This window comes from Pecten maximus, chromosome 14 (genome assembly GCF_902652985.1).
Source record: "Pecten maximus chromosome 14, xPecMax1.1, whole genome shotgun sequence".
NCBI lineage: Eukaryota > Metazoa > Mollusca > Bivalvia > Pectinida > Pectinidae > Pecten > Pecten maximus.
Window position 1 is genome coordinate 19,271,668 of NC_047028.1, and position 18,278 is coordinate 19,289,945.

The 18,278-nt window shown below is 35.7% G+C and overlaps 1 protein-coding gene across 1 annotated transcript; it reads right to left on the reverse strand.

The window, feature by feature from the left end:
- Positions 1-6,757: 6,757 nt before the first annotated feature.
- Positions 6,758-8,629, reverse strand: LOC117342733 (galactosylceramide sulfotransferase-like). Its single transcript, XM_033904952.1, has one exon. It carries the CDS (start codon positions 8,350-8,352, stop codon positions 7,342-7,344), a length of 1,011 nt encoding a protein of 336 aa, XP_033760843.1. The 5' UTR covers positions 8,353-8,629; the 3' UTR covers positions 6,758-7,341.
- Positions 8,630-18,278: the final 9,649 nt, after the last annotated feature.

The window sequence follows — 18,278 nt, forward strand, 5'->3', positions numbered from 1 at the left end:
CCGTTGACTCTTGTACTTCCAACGCTTAGCTCTACGACACTTAGCCAGGACATACTCCAAGACACCACGTAAACAGCATGATTCGATGACGTAAGCATGAACAGGCCGATACTTCTAATACAAACATAATAAAAAAAAGAGTCTATTAGATAAATACATTTAATCTTTTTGATGATGAATTCATCTGACAGAGTTTTTTCACCTTCAAAACAGAGGTCATTTGACGTCAGCGGATTAGCCAACAACTGATGCGTCAGTGAATTAAACATACTCGGCCTTCCCCCGATTCCAAACCTCACGGACTTAATGGTACGTTGTCTTTTTCATTTATGTCACAAGCACACGGATGGAAACAGACTGACTCCAACATTGTAACTTACCATGTCATATTGATTAATACCCAGGGTGTGCTTATGAGTGCCACAGTAACTTCCCCTCTCTACGATCTAACGAAACTAACGGAAGGGAGGTAACTACACTGTATATAAGTTACAATGATCATAATAGAAATACGACATAAAAATGTGCAACTAGTATTGAGAAATAAATGAATGAAAAAACGAGCAAACTGATGGATGAAGGAATGTAATACCCCGTGACTCTCCTTCTCTACACGATGCAATGTAACTAATCGAAGGGAGGCAACCAATAACAAATTGTGTAGCCATGTATTTGGAAATTAATGTATTGTAACGTCCGCTCTCCATGAACACGGGACGTGAAAGTTCTTTTTGGGATGGTTGTGGTGTGATAAACATAATTCAACACTGGATATAAAGTTTACTTATATTTATTAATCCACAGGAAAATCCCGAAGGTACAATACAATCCAATGAAGTTTCATCCATCTTCCACACTATCGCCGGCGCATTCACACTTAACAGTTCACACACATTTAAACAAAACTAAGTCCTCACATCCCAAATATGTACATCCAAACGGCACTAAGTCCGTTTAGACTGAAAGCTGCTGGAGAACTCCTTATGCAAAACGCGCAAGTCTTTTTATATCCCCTAAGGGTTAATTAATATGTATGAATTGAGGATGTGGTCAATTGACCAATCCTGACCTTTAAACCGAAATATGGGCGTATCTAAACCCCTATCTCGTCATTTCCAAATATAGCCCTAGGCACTGACCACTGGTCCCACGGACCGTGTGCTACCTAATAACGACTGACTTTCAGGTTCTACCGTTTGGTTATATTTTACCTTGATATAGAATGAAGGGTGTAAACCTAAAACGGGTTAATTAACTACTGATCTAAGGGAAGCAACTCGAATAGATTTGGCTGACTATAGCGTATAGCTTTAACTACTCTAGGTAACTTTGAACGCATAACATATAAAACTTGTCTATTTCCTAGTTCACTACACAACCCCCTTCTTTCGAAGAGTTTGTGTCCCCACAAACGTCATACATAGTTAATAGTTTTCGTAACAAAAGCAATCTATCTATTCTAACGTGAAAACATAAAACATATTAAAATACCATTTTGCGTTTGCATTAACAAGACTTTTCTTACGACATGTACGAGTCTAAACTTCAATGTCAAATATTATTTCCTGACATTCTACACTATTTTAAAACGTTTTGGCACTAAAACATTAAACGCACCAAATATTACGTACTTCTTTGCGTAATAAAAATAATGTTTACAAGCCTATAGCTAACATCGATCGCTTACGAGCTCCTGGCGGCTATATATCCGCAAAGTTCAAACAAACATCGTAAAATTAATGTCTACCAAAATATTAACATACATTTTACTGGTTTACCGTAATGTTTTCAAAAATGTACCTAGTCTACAAAAACATACAACAACTCGTACTCTTCGTATACACCTATACACCTCCACACATAAAACGTCATCGGACTGTATATAAATTATCGATTTTACATCGATATCCTACCTATTTGGCTACATGGACACAATCGAGAATCATTTTTCAAGTATATTTCGGATATGAAATAACAAATATATGTATGGTTTAGTTGTAACGTCCTAACCCCCAAGTATACGTATCCACTAATACGATATACTACAATATTGAGATAAAATCCACCCATAACCCTTAATTTGAGTTACATCTAAGATAGAAATCTAACATTGGAGGCAATGCTCACAACTATAATATTAATGAACATGCTATTCGTACATTACCTTTGACACAGTGAAATAAATTCCAAAAATTCACATGTATAAATGTGATCCACGGAAACAATAACTAATAATCACAGTTAGTGTGTTTGTCCTAAATAATATATCCATCGGAAATTACTTTAAGTCACTTTTTGATATCACAAAGTTCAGTTATAAAATGTCACTGTAAAGTATCCACGCACGTAATAATCCTTTGGTAATTCTGCATAGTTCAGTCCATTTAAAAGTTACTAATCCAAAAGTAACCAATTTCCGTATTTCACTAAATGTTCTAATCCAAGTCGAAAGTTTGAATTAATATCACAGTTCAAACACCAGATCAAAGTATCAACGTTTAAATCCCTTGATAATTTTGCACGGTTCCTATTAAACAGTTAATAATCCATTAAAAGTCCTGAATGTTCTCTGATAATGATCCAAAATAACAGTTCAACGAACATCACCCCCCCCCCCCCCCCCCCCCCCCCCCCCCCCCCCCCCCGGGGGGCCTGCGTCCATATAGGGCAATAATTATGTCGATGATAACTACGTAATCCAATCTTCATCCCCACTGGGCATGCGTCCATAAAGGGCAATAGTCGATGATCTTCGTAAGTCCTTTGAAGTTTAAAACTGAGATCTCTAAGTTTCGATGGCTCGCCCAGTTCGCGTTGTCCTGACAACGAGGGGTGTCCACTTCTGGTCAGTCGTTGGACCTGGCGAGTCCAAACGCTTAGGTAAATTATTGGTAGGGGTGGAAGCTCCCGCTGTGCTGGGGTCGGTCGCGCTGTCCCCAGTACGTGTACCTCCGTAAGGCTTCAAATTGCCACTGTGTATTACAACTGGCTCTGATCTTCCGGAGTAACGAATTCTAAATAACACATCACTAAGCCGTGCGACTACTGTCCACGGTCCGGTCCAATCACGGGCTAACTTAGCCTTAGTTCCCACTATTATTTAATGTTGGAATCTGCGTATTTTATCTCCAATATCATAACACATTTTGGTCATGAATATAGCTACCGTTTACCGTGCCGTACTGAATGATTGGTAAACTTTGTGAACACGTTTACCGAGTTAATTCGAATTATTACTGAGTTCGAATTGAATATTGTTTCCAGTATATGTCCTTTGAAAAACATTAATTTTCACTTATCTTGATGTAAATCCAGAGTTTAAAATTAAATGTGACAAAGTTACTAGCATCCGTGTAAAGAATATAAATTCCACTTTCCATGCTTGGATATCCGAGAATCGGAGCAGATATGTCGGTATTCCAGTTCGTTGAATGCGAACATACACTGAGCATTCCTTAGTCCATAATTTGACCACTTAAACACCTTTTCCTGGCGAGGTCACGCAGACATTTCGCTATTAGTGCGAAACCGAACATGAATTTCCGATAATTTGACGCAATTCCGAGATCTAACGCTCTATAGCTGTAACTCGGTAATATACAAAACTGGAGCAACATCGCTTCAACTGCCGCGATTTTCGAAGGAGTTCCAATGCTATCCTGAGAAACCACCTGTCCTAGGATCTAAACTTCATTGTACAAGAAGTTGCATTATTCGCCTTAAATTTCGCGCGATATCAAGGCTACCAAACAGCGGTCAAACTATACCAAAACTGTTTAAAATCCTTCGCGTACACAAGTATTGTGCAGATGAAGCACTACGTATATATATAGTAGTATGTGCACTAGCGTTCCACTTAGCGCCTACTCCATCCTGGAACACATGATTGGCACTATTCAAAGTCCAAAATCGTCTACATGTACGAAATTTAATATCATCCTCACTAGCTGAGACGTAACGAACGCGGACTTGGTTCAATCTGACATCGATGAAAAGAGTCAAATTAACAAATACCAGCGAATTAAACCACAGCTCCACTGAATGCGACCAAATATCATCTATACGACCAAATACGTGTAGGATACACATCATCTGCTATGTTAACACATATTCTCCAGGAATTCTTCATTTTCTATACCAAAACCACGAGCTAAAACTTGTCTCTTCAATTCCACATTTTCACAATTTCTGAATAATGCACATTTCTCCATGACATAAGTAGTTTCAAATCGCGTGCGAAACGGTACTAACACAGGGCGTTCTTCTGGTGTTACATTGTATTCGATGATACGCCAAAAGATGTTTCCATCATGGAATTACTCCTGGCCCCAGAGTCTAATTTCCAATTAAGTTAACGGCTATTTTGCTATCAACTTTCTATCCGCGTTGCTTTGAACATCACGAATTTAGCTTTCACATCTTCCTGTCTGCGACTTTGCGCGGAAGATTTTAAACTTTTCCACTTTCTCCCAATGTCTGTTTTAGCACCACCGTTCGCTTTCCCCGTATGGTCGACCCCATCAACCTTACTGTTTTAGGTCCAGAAATTGGCGATACTTGACTTAGGTTATTCCCTGATTTGAGCCTTCCCGAATCTAGGACTGACACACGATACACTGATCAAGTTCCTGCTCATTTTACTACTTATTCTGAGAGTCGTCACAATCTATGAACGATCATAGTTTCCTAAATGGTCAAAAACATGTGTCTAAAATGCTTAATAATTTTATTTAGCAATTCAAAAGTTCTTTGACACCGTCACAGCTGTTATAACCGTTATTCAACAATATTTCGATGATTTTTAAATGTACTCACGGTTCATTGGATAAAATTTCCTATACATGTCCTGTATATATCCTGTATATAATCCCGGAAAATTGTCGGATTTTAACTTCCAAGTAGCGAAAATATTCACTTTTAATTTCCTAAATACTTCTCCGTTAGGCACTATCAACGCGAGACAACACAATGAGTTAACTTCCATAGTAACTCGGAAACCACTAGAAAAATCCTCAGCTTCCCGATGGTAAATATCCTCCGAAAATCCTTGACCTATGTCCTGCATCATATCCCGAGTAAATAGATCTCTCATTACAACTTCAATATAATAGAGAACACAACTGCTAAACACACAGTCAAAACGTTCCATTACTCAACATTTCTTTGTGAAACACAACGATATGATGTGGGTAGCGGAGATAAATCCACAAGCTCGAGGCAAGCACTTCTAGGGTTAAAATCTATTTCCGAACAAAGTTTCCGAATATATGCCGTTCCTTTGTAAATTAGGAGTAACGGACTTAAAACACAGTTTTCGTGCTCTCGATAGCACTACAGGATTTGACGAGTTGTATGAATCCAATCGTACCAAACTCCGTCGAACGAAAGACATCACAGTTTTTCGTAGAATTCAAACATCCATAGTGTTAGTTACAGTTTATCACAACCACATTTTACAACCATCCCACCGCTGCTGCCACCAATTGTAACGTCCGCTCTCCATGAACACGGGACGTGAAAGTTCTTTTTGGGATGGTTGTGGTGTGATAAACATAATTCAACACTGGATATAAAGTTTACTTATATTTATTAATCCACAGGAAAATCCCGAAGGTACAATACAATCCAATGAAGTTTCATCCATCTTCCACACTATCGCCGGCGCATTCACACTTAACAGTTCACACACATTTAAACAAAACTAAGTCCTCACATCCCAAATATGTACATCCAAACGGCACTAAGTCCGTTTAGACTGAAAGCTGCTGGAGAACTCCTTATGCAAAACGCGCAAGTCTTTTTATATCCCCTAAGGGTTAATTAATATGTATGAATTGAGGATGTGGTCAATTGACCAATCCTGACCTTTAAACCGAAATATGGGCGTATCTAAACCCCTATCTCGTCATTTCCAAATATAGCCCTAGGCACTGACCACTGGTCCCACGGACCGTGTGCTACCTAATAACGACTGACTTTCAGGTTCTACCGTTTGGTTATATTTTACCTTGATATAGAATGAAGGGTGTAAACCTAAAACGGGTTAATTAACTACTGATCTAAGGGAAGCAACTCGAATAGATTTGGCTGACTATAGCGTATAGCTTTAACTACTCTAGGTAACTTTGAACGCATAACATATAAAACTTGTCTATTTCCTAGTTCACTACAGTATCAACAAACAAACGCGAACGAACCAACCAACCAACTAACCTACGAATGGATTGATGAAGGAATGAAGGGAGACGTCCCTTCTTTACACGATACAATGTAACGAGCCAAACAGTGGCAACCGATTGACAAAATGTGCAATCATGTTTCGTGAATGGATGGATGACAGAACGTGAACAAGCGAATGGGTGAATAAATCAGTGAATAGATGAATCTAGAAACAAATAAAAGATTATCAGAATTAATACAGGATATCTAACAGTTTCTTTAGTAGTACTAAATTTATTTTAGGAGTGTGGATGATATTTTAATATTTTTCACTTCTGCTACGCACATATTATCCAAACAAGTAAATGTATTTTGTACAGCTGTACTATTGAAGACACAGTTAGATTCTGTTTATTACATTTTTACAACGAAAGCCCTTCCCTGTATTCTAACTAGGCTAATTCCGAAGGTTGCATATGTTTGCCTCCTTAATGTCTATAGACAATCCTACACGACAAAATATAGTCGAAAGTGCAAAAAAACAAAAAAAAAACGCAAAAAGATACACATTTTTTTTCTTCTTCAAAAAACCCTTTTAATTGTTTTTTTTTTAAATTTAATATGTATTTAAGTTTATATTCTTTAGAAAAGTTGCTGTAATATTCTCAAAATATAATGATTTATTGATCAAAAATTTAATTTATACTTATTATTTGATAAAAGTCCCGTCAAAACAAGCCAGGTTACTACGCCTTGAGCGCTCAATCTAAAATGGCGTATCTAGTAGACCTAGCGAGGAAAAGTCCTGACATGTGTACGACTTAATTTGTGGTCCTGATGATGGACTATCTCACTCATATAACAGTAAGTTCATTCTATTCACAGTCACTACAGGAGATTACTTTACTCTGATTCGTTTACATTTACTTCCGTCTGACTTTGAACTCAGAGACCCGGATGCGGCCATGCTTTCTAATTCTTTTTTTCCCTTCTTAATTGGTCAAATCAGCAAAAAGTGATATTTTTCACTAATTAAAATATAAAAAAATGTATAATTACAAAATTGGGAAAAAATTAGAGAATGAAGAATATCTTGACATTCCACTGGTAAAAATGTAACTAAACCAAACTCATATGGAGGATGATACATATTGAACTTAGTTCATCAACTTTAAACACTTATCACAATGGTCCCTTAAATATATTAGGACGGTATGGTGGTAATACTTTCCTTTTACGAGAACGTTTTGGTCCATACCTTGTAGGTTTGAGATATGGGTACTGTGTTTGCTTTAGAAGTAATGAGAAGTCATTTTCGTTCATCATTATAAGATAACAGTCTCGTTTTGTGACCATAAAAGACCTGTGCCATTTATTATCACTTGTTTTGAATACACCGATTTCCTTCGAAAACACGTGTCTACAGAAAGTCTCCACTGACCGTCGGAGGTGTTTAAAATACATCACCTCTTTGTGGAACTCAACACCTTGTTGTCGGACATGTTCCCAAAACCGGAACAGGAAGTAATCATATAAAGCGTAATCCAGGGGTGCTCTTTGTCGGTGAAGCTCTCGGTCTCCGGGTAGAATATCATGGTTAGGTCGGTAATGTCTCATCACATTCTGTCTTACGTATAGAATATCCTTCATGGTCCAGTTTAGAAAATGTTTAAGCAACACTACAGATTCATCGAAGTATTCTTTGATCATAACAAAGTGTAATGTCGAATCTAAGTGAGAAATATACTTTGATATTTTTTCAGGTGACGGATTGTCGAACAGGGATAGCGGGAATCCAAGATCAAAAGCCATCCTATTATTGGTAAATGAATCTGCGACTTTTGGTTCGTATCGATCTGGATGACGCAATAATTCGGACATAGGGAATTCTCCCGTAATGTTATTAAGATAAGGAGTTCCCCAAACCTTCCGAAAGTAATGAAAAGATGACACGAACTGATCAAAAGGATCACGTATAATGCTGACGTAGAACGCATCTTTGTGTAAATAACGTTGCAGTGCACTCTTGTTGTAAATCACGTGGTGACATAAAATGTCAAACTTGCTTTGATTAATGAGAGGGTGTATATCATTATCCTTTAGGTGTTCATTTTGACTAATGATATTAAGACTATTTTTAGGTAAAACAAATGACAAGTTTCTTGAATATCCAAAACGCATGAATAAGTTCATTACAGTTGAACTAGCGACCTTGTGCACTTTAAGAAATGCTATGTGTTTTACTTCCTTGGTAGAATCCGTGTTTTTACCGAGTGTGTCCCAAGCTTTTCCGAAAGTACACAGGAGTTGGTCACCAGTATCAGTACAATCGTCTGTAATCTTTCCTCGGATTTCATTCAGATGAATACTGTTCCAGATCTGAATAGTCGACACAAGCAAGAATAGTCCACCAAACAGGAGACATGTCAATCTGTAAAATAAATATGAGTTGGGGAACTTCTAGTGTGATCGTTTGGACTGATTATTGAAATACCTAGCCCGAGTTTCCTCTGGCCCTGACACAATATCTGATGTAGGCATGTTGTCAGGACCAGAGGAAACTCGGGCTATGAAATACCATGATACGGTTTACATACAATGTATTTACATGTACTATGGTGAAATGAACCTTTTTTTCGAAATTGCTTGATATATAATATTTCTGCACAGGGTTTGTCTTGTTATCTTCTGATCAAATTCAAACGTATAACCAACATATACCAGATTATTTAACACTATACAGGTATATCCTCATGATAAGGTCGATAATAGGTTTATTAACCTGAACCGAGGACCTCATAGACCGAGGAGGCAGTCCGAGATTGATTGTTTTTCTTCTATTTCTTCAGGTCGATAAAACCATATATTGACCGAAAGGAATATGTTCTAATAATTCTGTTATAAACTGACTGTTTCGATTGATGATAATCATGGAATGAATACATGTAACGACGAGACTTATTTATGAAGCATTTGCAAATATTTCATCATCTCTTAAACACCTCACAATACAATTTTAACCAACACATTTAAATGCATTCAATTAACTAAATCTTAGATAATTTAATATTCTAACAGTCACAGGTTTTGTTTGTCATGTTTCAAAAGCGTGAGAGATGTTTTACACTGTTGTACAATGAGAGGTAAATCATAATTAATTATTTTTAAACAGCCTGTCAACCAGCAGTTTTCAGTCTTTTTTTTCACGGCCGGTTATAATGACACCTTTATCGGGAATCACGTGACACTATCAGACCCAATCAGAAATTGTAAAAAAAAAATTCATAATGATACATCTTAAAACTCTTACTTTAACTTTACTCCAGTATAGGAATAGATATTGTACTTTGTTAAGGGTCTTCATGCCAATCTGTGTATTTTGTTAATACTTTACTCGTTTAATCGATTAAAATTTAGAATTATGATCTCATTATTACGTTGCTTATCTCTATTGTGTTTGATTTGTTGTAACACTGATGAATATAAACCTGACAGTGGGGTTAAATTAGTGTGATTCTTTAATGTTTCACTAAGTGATGTCTTATTTTGTGTGTCGGTTTTATTATCGATGGGTGACGTTTGTACATGGATGAAGTTTAGATATAGTCCACTATAGCGTTTATGTCTATAAAGATATCAAAAGTGTGGTGTGGATAGTGTTGCTTACATATACATATAATCATGCCAGGATTTTATTCACCGCCTGTAAATATAATTACCGCTAGAATAAATATTAGAAGATATGATGTCAGGAAGAACAATACCATTTAGCAATTTGTTTTAGAATGATCCTTTATAATAAAATCATATTTCTTTTTAAGGACTCATAGAAAATGCATACTTTGCCGATAAAACATCAAAATATCTACAAACCTGCGGCGATATCTGCCTGACGTGCATATGTTCCTGAATGTCGCCATGGTGATAAGTGTGTTGTTTAAAACAACATTATATTTATTCTACCATTGCTTATGTCACATTTACAAGTAACACACTCAGACGCCTTCAGTGTGCATACCTACTTACACCTGGGTACATACAGGTCAAGGATGAATACAGAGCGTGATAACAAATGTATGGAGATTTAAGGTAGAAAATGATAAATGATATCCATTATCTCTACATATTGTATATCTGATGTCAGGTACATGTAAGTACATATACATATTTAATCGCTGATAAATACATATATCAAAGGCCAGACTGGTCCAGATAGTCCTAGGTATAACTGGTTTATAACTCTACACCAAAGGTACATTATTATCATTATTTATTATCATCGGTTTTTTTTAATAACAAACAGGCATACACGATGCACTCAAAGTCCAATCAATTATCATAATTGAAATTTGAAGTAGGATTCGGTCTTTGTAGTTAAACAATCTACCCGCTGCATTTTCCCTTTTATTGCCGGGTCTGTGTGAACATTTTACATTTGCTATGTTTCTGTGAGTAAACCAATCGGGTTTCCAGTAATTCAGGGCAATATGTTGCCTAAGAAGTCTCCGACAGCGTGGACACATGAGGAATCACGTGCCTCCTGAGCTTAAAAACAGTTCCATTTATACCTAGTTTTCAAAAGACGTAAATTAAACAATTACATAATTTTCGATATTATCTTTTTTCCCCAGACACATTAGATAATCAATATGTCGTGTGATAATATTTGCACACTCAACGTTTACTGCGATCGCCTGATTGTTATGTGTCATACAGACATTTAATGGGGATCGTTTGTGAGTTTTCATGAAAAAAAAAAGATGTGAAACAAACCTGAATGAATTTTTATTTACCAAGCTTAGAGGAGGTAGCATTAAGCAAAGGTTACGAGGGGCTGTATATATGGTATATACAATGGAAAAGATGCATAATTCTGTTTATCACAAAATTATATACAGTAGTTCGTAGAATCTTCTCATCCAACTCTTCTTTCTTTTGTGACGTCACAAAACATATGACGTCAAGACGTCAAGGAACCTGGAAACATTCAAAGACTCACAGCTCCGTTAGGTGTTAGTACACGTATACTTATAAGACACACTATATGCAAAGGTTAGTATCGCGCTTGTAACAGGGATGTTATAAAGAAAAGGACATTTAAGATTTCTCTCAAATTCTGATTAAAAGATTATTCAATTTAATTTCAACAAAATCCTCCTCCGATCCATTGTAGTATAACGTTTTGATAAAAAAAGAGATAAAAGTACCTTCTCTATAAAAACAAGTTTTTAATGATATGGATCGAGTTTGTCGGTTTTTAAATCCTCCTTAGAAAATCAAATATGGTTGCCAGAACGACACGCTTTGTTGACAGCGAGAACCAATGTTTGTGTTGGAGTACTTTCCCATACCTACCTCTGTAACAGTGCAGACTGTTGGGTCAACATTCCTACCGATTTCCGTTCAGACACACTTGACCAAAGGAGCAAGAGGCGTCTACTGTAAAAAGTGACGGTTGTAAATCGCTGATCATTTCACACAACTTCTGAGCAGAGAAGAAGTTAAAACTCCGACAGAAGTTGTTAGTCTGTTTACAGGCTTTCGCGCAGCCAATAAAAGAGTCCGCTAAAGTAGTCCCAATCACTTCCGGTCCGGTGTAACGCACCGATGTATTCATACAGTAGGTATTACATGTACATGTGGAAGTAGGATCTGTAAATACAAACAAAATAAATCGGTTATCTTCAACAGTAAAATGTTTTTAAAACAAAATTTTATTTTAAAGTTTTCTCTTTTAGTTTGTATGTGGTTAATATTTCACCATCGATAAAGAATGTACGGAAGAGCATTAGGGCCATGAAGCAAAAAAAATAAATTCATTTTTTCGTGTTAATAACTCGAAATTTCGAGATAATAACTCGAAATTTCGACTTAATAACTCGAAATTTCGAGAAAATAACTCGAAATTTCGACTTAGTAACTCGAAATTTCGACTTAATAACTCGAAATTTCGACTTAATAACTCGAAATTTCGAGATAATAACTCGAAATTTCGACTTACTAACTCGAAATTTCGAGATAATAACTCGAAATTTCGACTTACTAACTCGAAATTTCGACTTAATAACTCGAAATTTCAAGATAATAATGTATGTATGTGACAAGTCATGGTCATTCATTTAACAAATTTGGTAGCTCTTCATCCCATCATCTTACATCCATAATATCAGCACTTTTGGTTATTAAGACGAATTGGCTATAAATCATCCTAACCTAAACTGATAGAGAAGATGAAGTTGATTTCCCATTCTTGTGTATATATATGTATGTGGGAGGCCACTTAAAAGGGGGCAAGAACTAAGAATGCTTATAGTAAATTGATAGTGGAGCTAATAATGACTATAAGGAGGGGCCTTTCATCTATGTTTTCAGTCTTTGACAAATCACGGAATTACAAGTACAGATGCTATCGAAGACTTTGATTAAATGAATTTAACAATTCTGCTTAAAACTTCATAAAACTTGAAAGATGGTCACACATGTACCTGTATATACACGTCATAATGTGGTAACCTAGACGTTGAATAAATGAATCGCCTGGAGATGGCCGTTAGGCCTGAAAACGTTAACAAAACACAACAGTTGTCATGTTGAATTTATATTTTTCAACTATATATACATATACATACAGTGCATTCCTCTTAATATCATGTCCTATTTGTCAGACAAAAACATGATATTAACAGTTGTGTGACATTAAGAGAAACATGTTTTTTCACTAAATCTAGTGCATTACCAATATCCATAACTAAAATTATTATCTCGAAATTTCGAGTTAGTAAGTCGAAATTTCGAGTTATTATCTCGAAATTTCGAGTTACTAAGTCGAAATTTCGAGTTATTAAGTCGAAATTTCGAGTTATCTCGAAATTTCGAGTTACTAAGTCGAAATTTCGAGTTATTAAGTCGAAATTTCGAGTTATTATCTCGAAATTTCGAGTTATTAAGTCGAAATTTCGAGTTATTATCTCGAAATTTCGAGTTAGTAAGTCGAAATTTCGAGTTATTAAGTCGAAATTTTGAGTTATTATCTCGAAATTTCGAGTTAGTAAGTCGAAATTTCGAGTTATTATCTCGAAATTTCGAGTTATTAAGTCGAAATTTCGAGTTATTATCTCGAAATTTCGAGTTAGTAAGTCGAAATTTCGAGTTATTAAGTCGAAATTTCGAGTTATTATCTCGAAATATCGAGTTATTAACACGAAAAAATGAATTTATTTTTTTTGCTTCATGGCCCTAATGCTCTTCCGTAAGAATGTCATCACGCTGTAATGTGTATGTATAATTCAATCGGGAAAGGGCTTTATATCAGTTGAATAACGTGTGCCCAATCACTTTGTACATTTAAGTTACAAATAAAAATATGTTTAAAGCAAATGTCACGAGTTTATAATTCTATTTCTCCACTCATCAAAATAATAACATATTTATGGAGAAGATGACTGTATGTTCAAAGAACGACCCCAACGTTTATTGACAATTACCACTGATAACTTGTCGCTCTAAATCTTCCTTCAATATTTTGTCTTGCATCAAACCCGTCTTTCATATTTTCATTTCAAAATTGGTGGTAGATTGTTGGACTTATATCTTCTCGTCCAGAAAAAATGCACCCACAACTAAATAAACAAAACTTTCTTAAAACACACAAAAAACAAAACAACAAAAACAAAACAAGAAATCTTTTTCACCCACAGTTCACCGGTTTATCTCCAGTTTTAGATGTGAGATTTCTCTGTCAACCCCTAGGGTATGACGGATTGCACGAACAAGTATTGTGAATTGATATTAGACCTATGCTTTCTTGTGTAATGATATTGTGGGTACTTCTTCAAATGAAGATATTCATTGGCCGACCATGTGCATTTGTTTACAAATATGCCCTGACCACCGATTTGATATGCAAGTATTTGAAGTGGTGAGAGAAACATATTAATTCTCTATCTATAGAGTGTGACAAAGAAATCTCAACACTCGGGGAAACTCATGAATGTCCAACCCTCAGCAAGCCTCGGGTTGGATGTTCATGAATTCCTCCTCGAAAGACAAATTTCTTTGTCACATCTCCAAGGCAGGGAAATATTCTATTAGTCACACTTACGCATTCTTCCTTTCTAAGTTCGAAATCAACAAAATATGTGCTCCGGGGAAGGGCGTGATGAAAGCAGCATACTGGATGTATACAGTCTAACGAATAAGAACCGATACCATGGCGTGTCGCAGACGGTTACCATTCCGGAACATCTGGTCATATTCTCCTCGAAAAATATCTTATTAGTATTCTCGTCTTGTGCTGATTATAGTTTTACTTTGACATCGTTTTGATATGAATTAAATAACTTACTTTCAGCGTTCGGCAAACAGTTTCCTCCGTTGGGGTCAATGTCACATGACAGTATGTCATCATTCCAGACAAGTCCATCATTACAGTCCAGACTGAAGGTCGTCCCGAAAGAATCACAATGGTAATACTTATAACAAGTTGTGGGATCGGGATAGTATCCTGCTTCACGCTGATCACAAAAGCTGGCGCTGAAACAGCGAGAGAAATGAATGTATTGACTACAAAAATAAATAGTTTGTAGTTTCAATGACTGAAAGAAGAGCTAACTATGAACAGTAACCTTACCAATGTTTGTGTTTGATAAAAATAAATAAAATAAAAAGCAATGCACTGACTACTTTTAAGGGGTACTTGTGAAAGATACGATGTAAACCTACCAATGAATATGTAGGACATACACGACCATAACAAAGATGATTTTCTGAACAATTCCAGTCATAATGAAATCACATGCAGACGAACGTTTCATGTAAAATATGCCTAGTGTTCTATTGTTCAACATTAACCCAAAAGCGGTACCGGTATGTAAAACTGGCGACGAAGTGCCCACTACATGTCGTAATTCCAAATTAGCTGGAACCACAATAACAGCGGAAACTGGCCCCAGTTTGTAGGGCTTTTTACCAGTTCGATACTGCATTTTAAATGACGGAATTCTACTAATAAATATGCCTTTAGTATTTCCCCCTTAAATATCGATACCTGTACGAGACATAATATCGAATGTTAATATACTTTTGTCGTAAATACTAACGACAACAAGGAAACACAGCAGGATATACCGGAGTTAGGACCTTCCCTTCAGAAGTTGAGATTGTTTAAACATTTGTAACACACGTTAACGTATTTCACAGCTAGACCTTTGAAGTAAGGTTTTGTTTGTCGTCTTGTGGCAATTGTTTAATCTGTTCCTATGTTTATTGGTAGATTCTATTTCAGGTTTCTTTTAAACTGTTTGCTTTACCATAAAAGTTTGGAATAAAGGATAGACTGTTCCATTTTGATATTCTTTCGACCAATGGTAATAATGGCATGGAATGTTTATGTTTACCAATTGCAAATGTACTTGAAATGCAAATAATGCTTTCGTTTTATGCAGCTATTATGAGATTGATATTGCGTATAAATGTCCATGAAATAAAACTAGTATGGATACATAGCTGTTCAGTCAGCCACATGTTAAATGAACCCGCATCGATCTATCACATTTGCACTTTACTAGAGTCAGATACATTGTACCAACAAATATATCTTCCAAGTTGTTATTTGGCTTCAGTGTTAATCCCCCTTTATCATAATTATCAACTATGGACCTTAGGTGAGGTCAATATGGGATTACATCAACCTTGTATAATCAAATATTGACCGACGGCGAAGCCCAATGTTTATATTTAAGATTCATCAGGTCAGTATAATACCATATTGACAGAATCAAAGGTCCTTAAATTTTATATCATACATGAAACTTGTTTGCACAAGTAGGGAATTGGATAACATTTATAAACAGGAAATTTAGAATATAGGCATTGTGACGACACAGTGATAATGACGCCATCATCGCAATATTGCCTCGGTATTTCTTAAATTGGAAACTTCAATATTTCAAAATACTAATTCCACGTGCTCATGTGTCAGCTAATAAGAATTGAGGTAAATAAGACCATGTCTATTACTTACATAAACATTATCTACCGCATGAATGATAGTATATTCAAATAAAAAAAAAAAATTATTAAAAAGATACATACACATCAACCCGTTTGTAAGTTCAATAAGAGAAACATGCATTAGGAATAGAGAATGCTCTCTTGGCCGGAAGAATCTTCCTTCCTATCTTTAACCCTGTTTCCGGCTCCAGACCTTTTCCCCTCCATACTGAAACGCTCTTACTGGATATATGCATGTACGTAGAATGATCCATGCATTATCGTCGACTGTGTTTTATATCAACTCAGTGTGGTCGTCAGAGATGGTATCAACAGATGAGTTTAAGGTAACATATATGGATAATACATTTTCTCTAATAGTATTTGCATTGATCTGTTTTAATGATAAGATAAAACTAGAGTACTCAGTTTAAACGACACAGTTATAAAATGAACAAAGGAGGAATCTGAGTTGGTAACTTCAGAAACAATATACATCCAGGACGATGAAATCCCAAGGACGTTTTGTGGTCACCATTACGATCTCACTGGGAGGTATTCTATTTCCTCTTGATATGCTATTAATGTACCCGGTGGTTCCGTTCTCATTAACTTACAATTCAAAAAACAAAAAACAAAAAAACAAAAAACAAACTTACAATTCATCTTGAAAACAATATACATGTATTTTTGTACTACATTCATGCTGGGCTAGTTTTAGTTGTTGATGTTGTCGTTGATGCAAATGACGCTTATCCTTACGAAACACGTGGTCGTATTATAGTATTAACCTTTTGAAGAGCTTGATGTATTTTTTCTCTCTCATATTTTGACTTCATGCACTTCGGTATCCTCTTGTAGCTTTGGGAATGAGCGTTGTATAACTAACTGCACTGTACATTAAAATAAAATTGGGTAAAGAAAGAGGCAAAAAATCAAAATCCTCAGTTTTCACTGCCAATCGACAAAATGGGGGCAAAATTAGAAAAATAAGCAAACTGACAATTAAACAAAAACAAGCAAACAGACAAACAAGCAAATAACCAAAAACCAGAACATAATCACAAGCAATTTCTTGGAAACTAAAAAGGAAAATTAGAACATGTTTTCCGGATGACACCTGTTATACAAATCCAGTTTTTGTGGCATTCTCTAAATCAGAACTAGGGTAGGAACTACCAGGCACAAAATAAACAGTCTACTAGCTGTATGTATTAATTCTAACAATGTTTACGATGTATTGACAGCCTTGCATATCAACAAGGAGACTGAAACATGTTATAGAACGCAGGTCCCCAGATATTGTCCAGCTGTTGCCAATAAAAGCTTACACCATCCTGATTCTCTTGGTATACTGTAAGTACACGAACATATTAATTTGTGTTCATACTTAGAATTCAAATCTGAAATGTGGAATTGGTTGTAGATATCTCATTGCTATCTGACGCAGTCTATCTTATTATTTGATATTTCGATGTTTTTTTTTTTTTTAATTCATTTATTTATTTCTTATCTTTGCAAATTTTAAAACTTAAATCAGTAAGACCATCATCAGCAGACAAGCAGGTGTGTCATGATGATACATTTGCATTAGCTAAAAATGTATGAGTTATATACTTTTTTAAAGATTGGAAGATAATTTACTGATTTAGGGTCTTTTGCCATCTGTTACAATTTACAAGACTTTAGGTAGCACACCACAGTAAGACAGCCTGGCCATGGCAATTTTTTTGTTAAGCAAATAACTCCTGTATTATGATATGCATAAAAAATGAAAAAATAACTGTACACTAGAATTGGTATATTCAGTATGAATTAGTACATACAGGCTTCACATTTATTAAAACAAAAATCAATAAATTGGTTCCGGATTTTAAATATCCGGATTTTCCGAACGTGTGTTTACACAGGAAATTTAGTTTTGCCTACAGCGCAAAATGGAAGCCCACAGAAAAGGTAAGATAGCGGAAAAACTTAATTTACAACATATGTCCAAACAAGATTAATTCTGTCTTTGGGATAGAGATATTTTATTTTAAATAGGTGTCAGAAAAAAAATTGTGTAGAGAATTGTGCCATTTAGGGTCAAATATCATAATATTTTGCAATTTTTGAGAATTTTTTAAGCT

What these genes read in the sequence shown, in the direction of transcription:
- LOC117342733 (XM_033904952.1), bottom strand. Translation starts at nt 8,352, where the DNA reads ATGAACTTATTCATGCGTTTTGGATATTCAAGAAACTTGTCATTTGTT.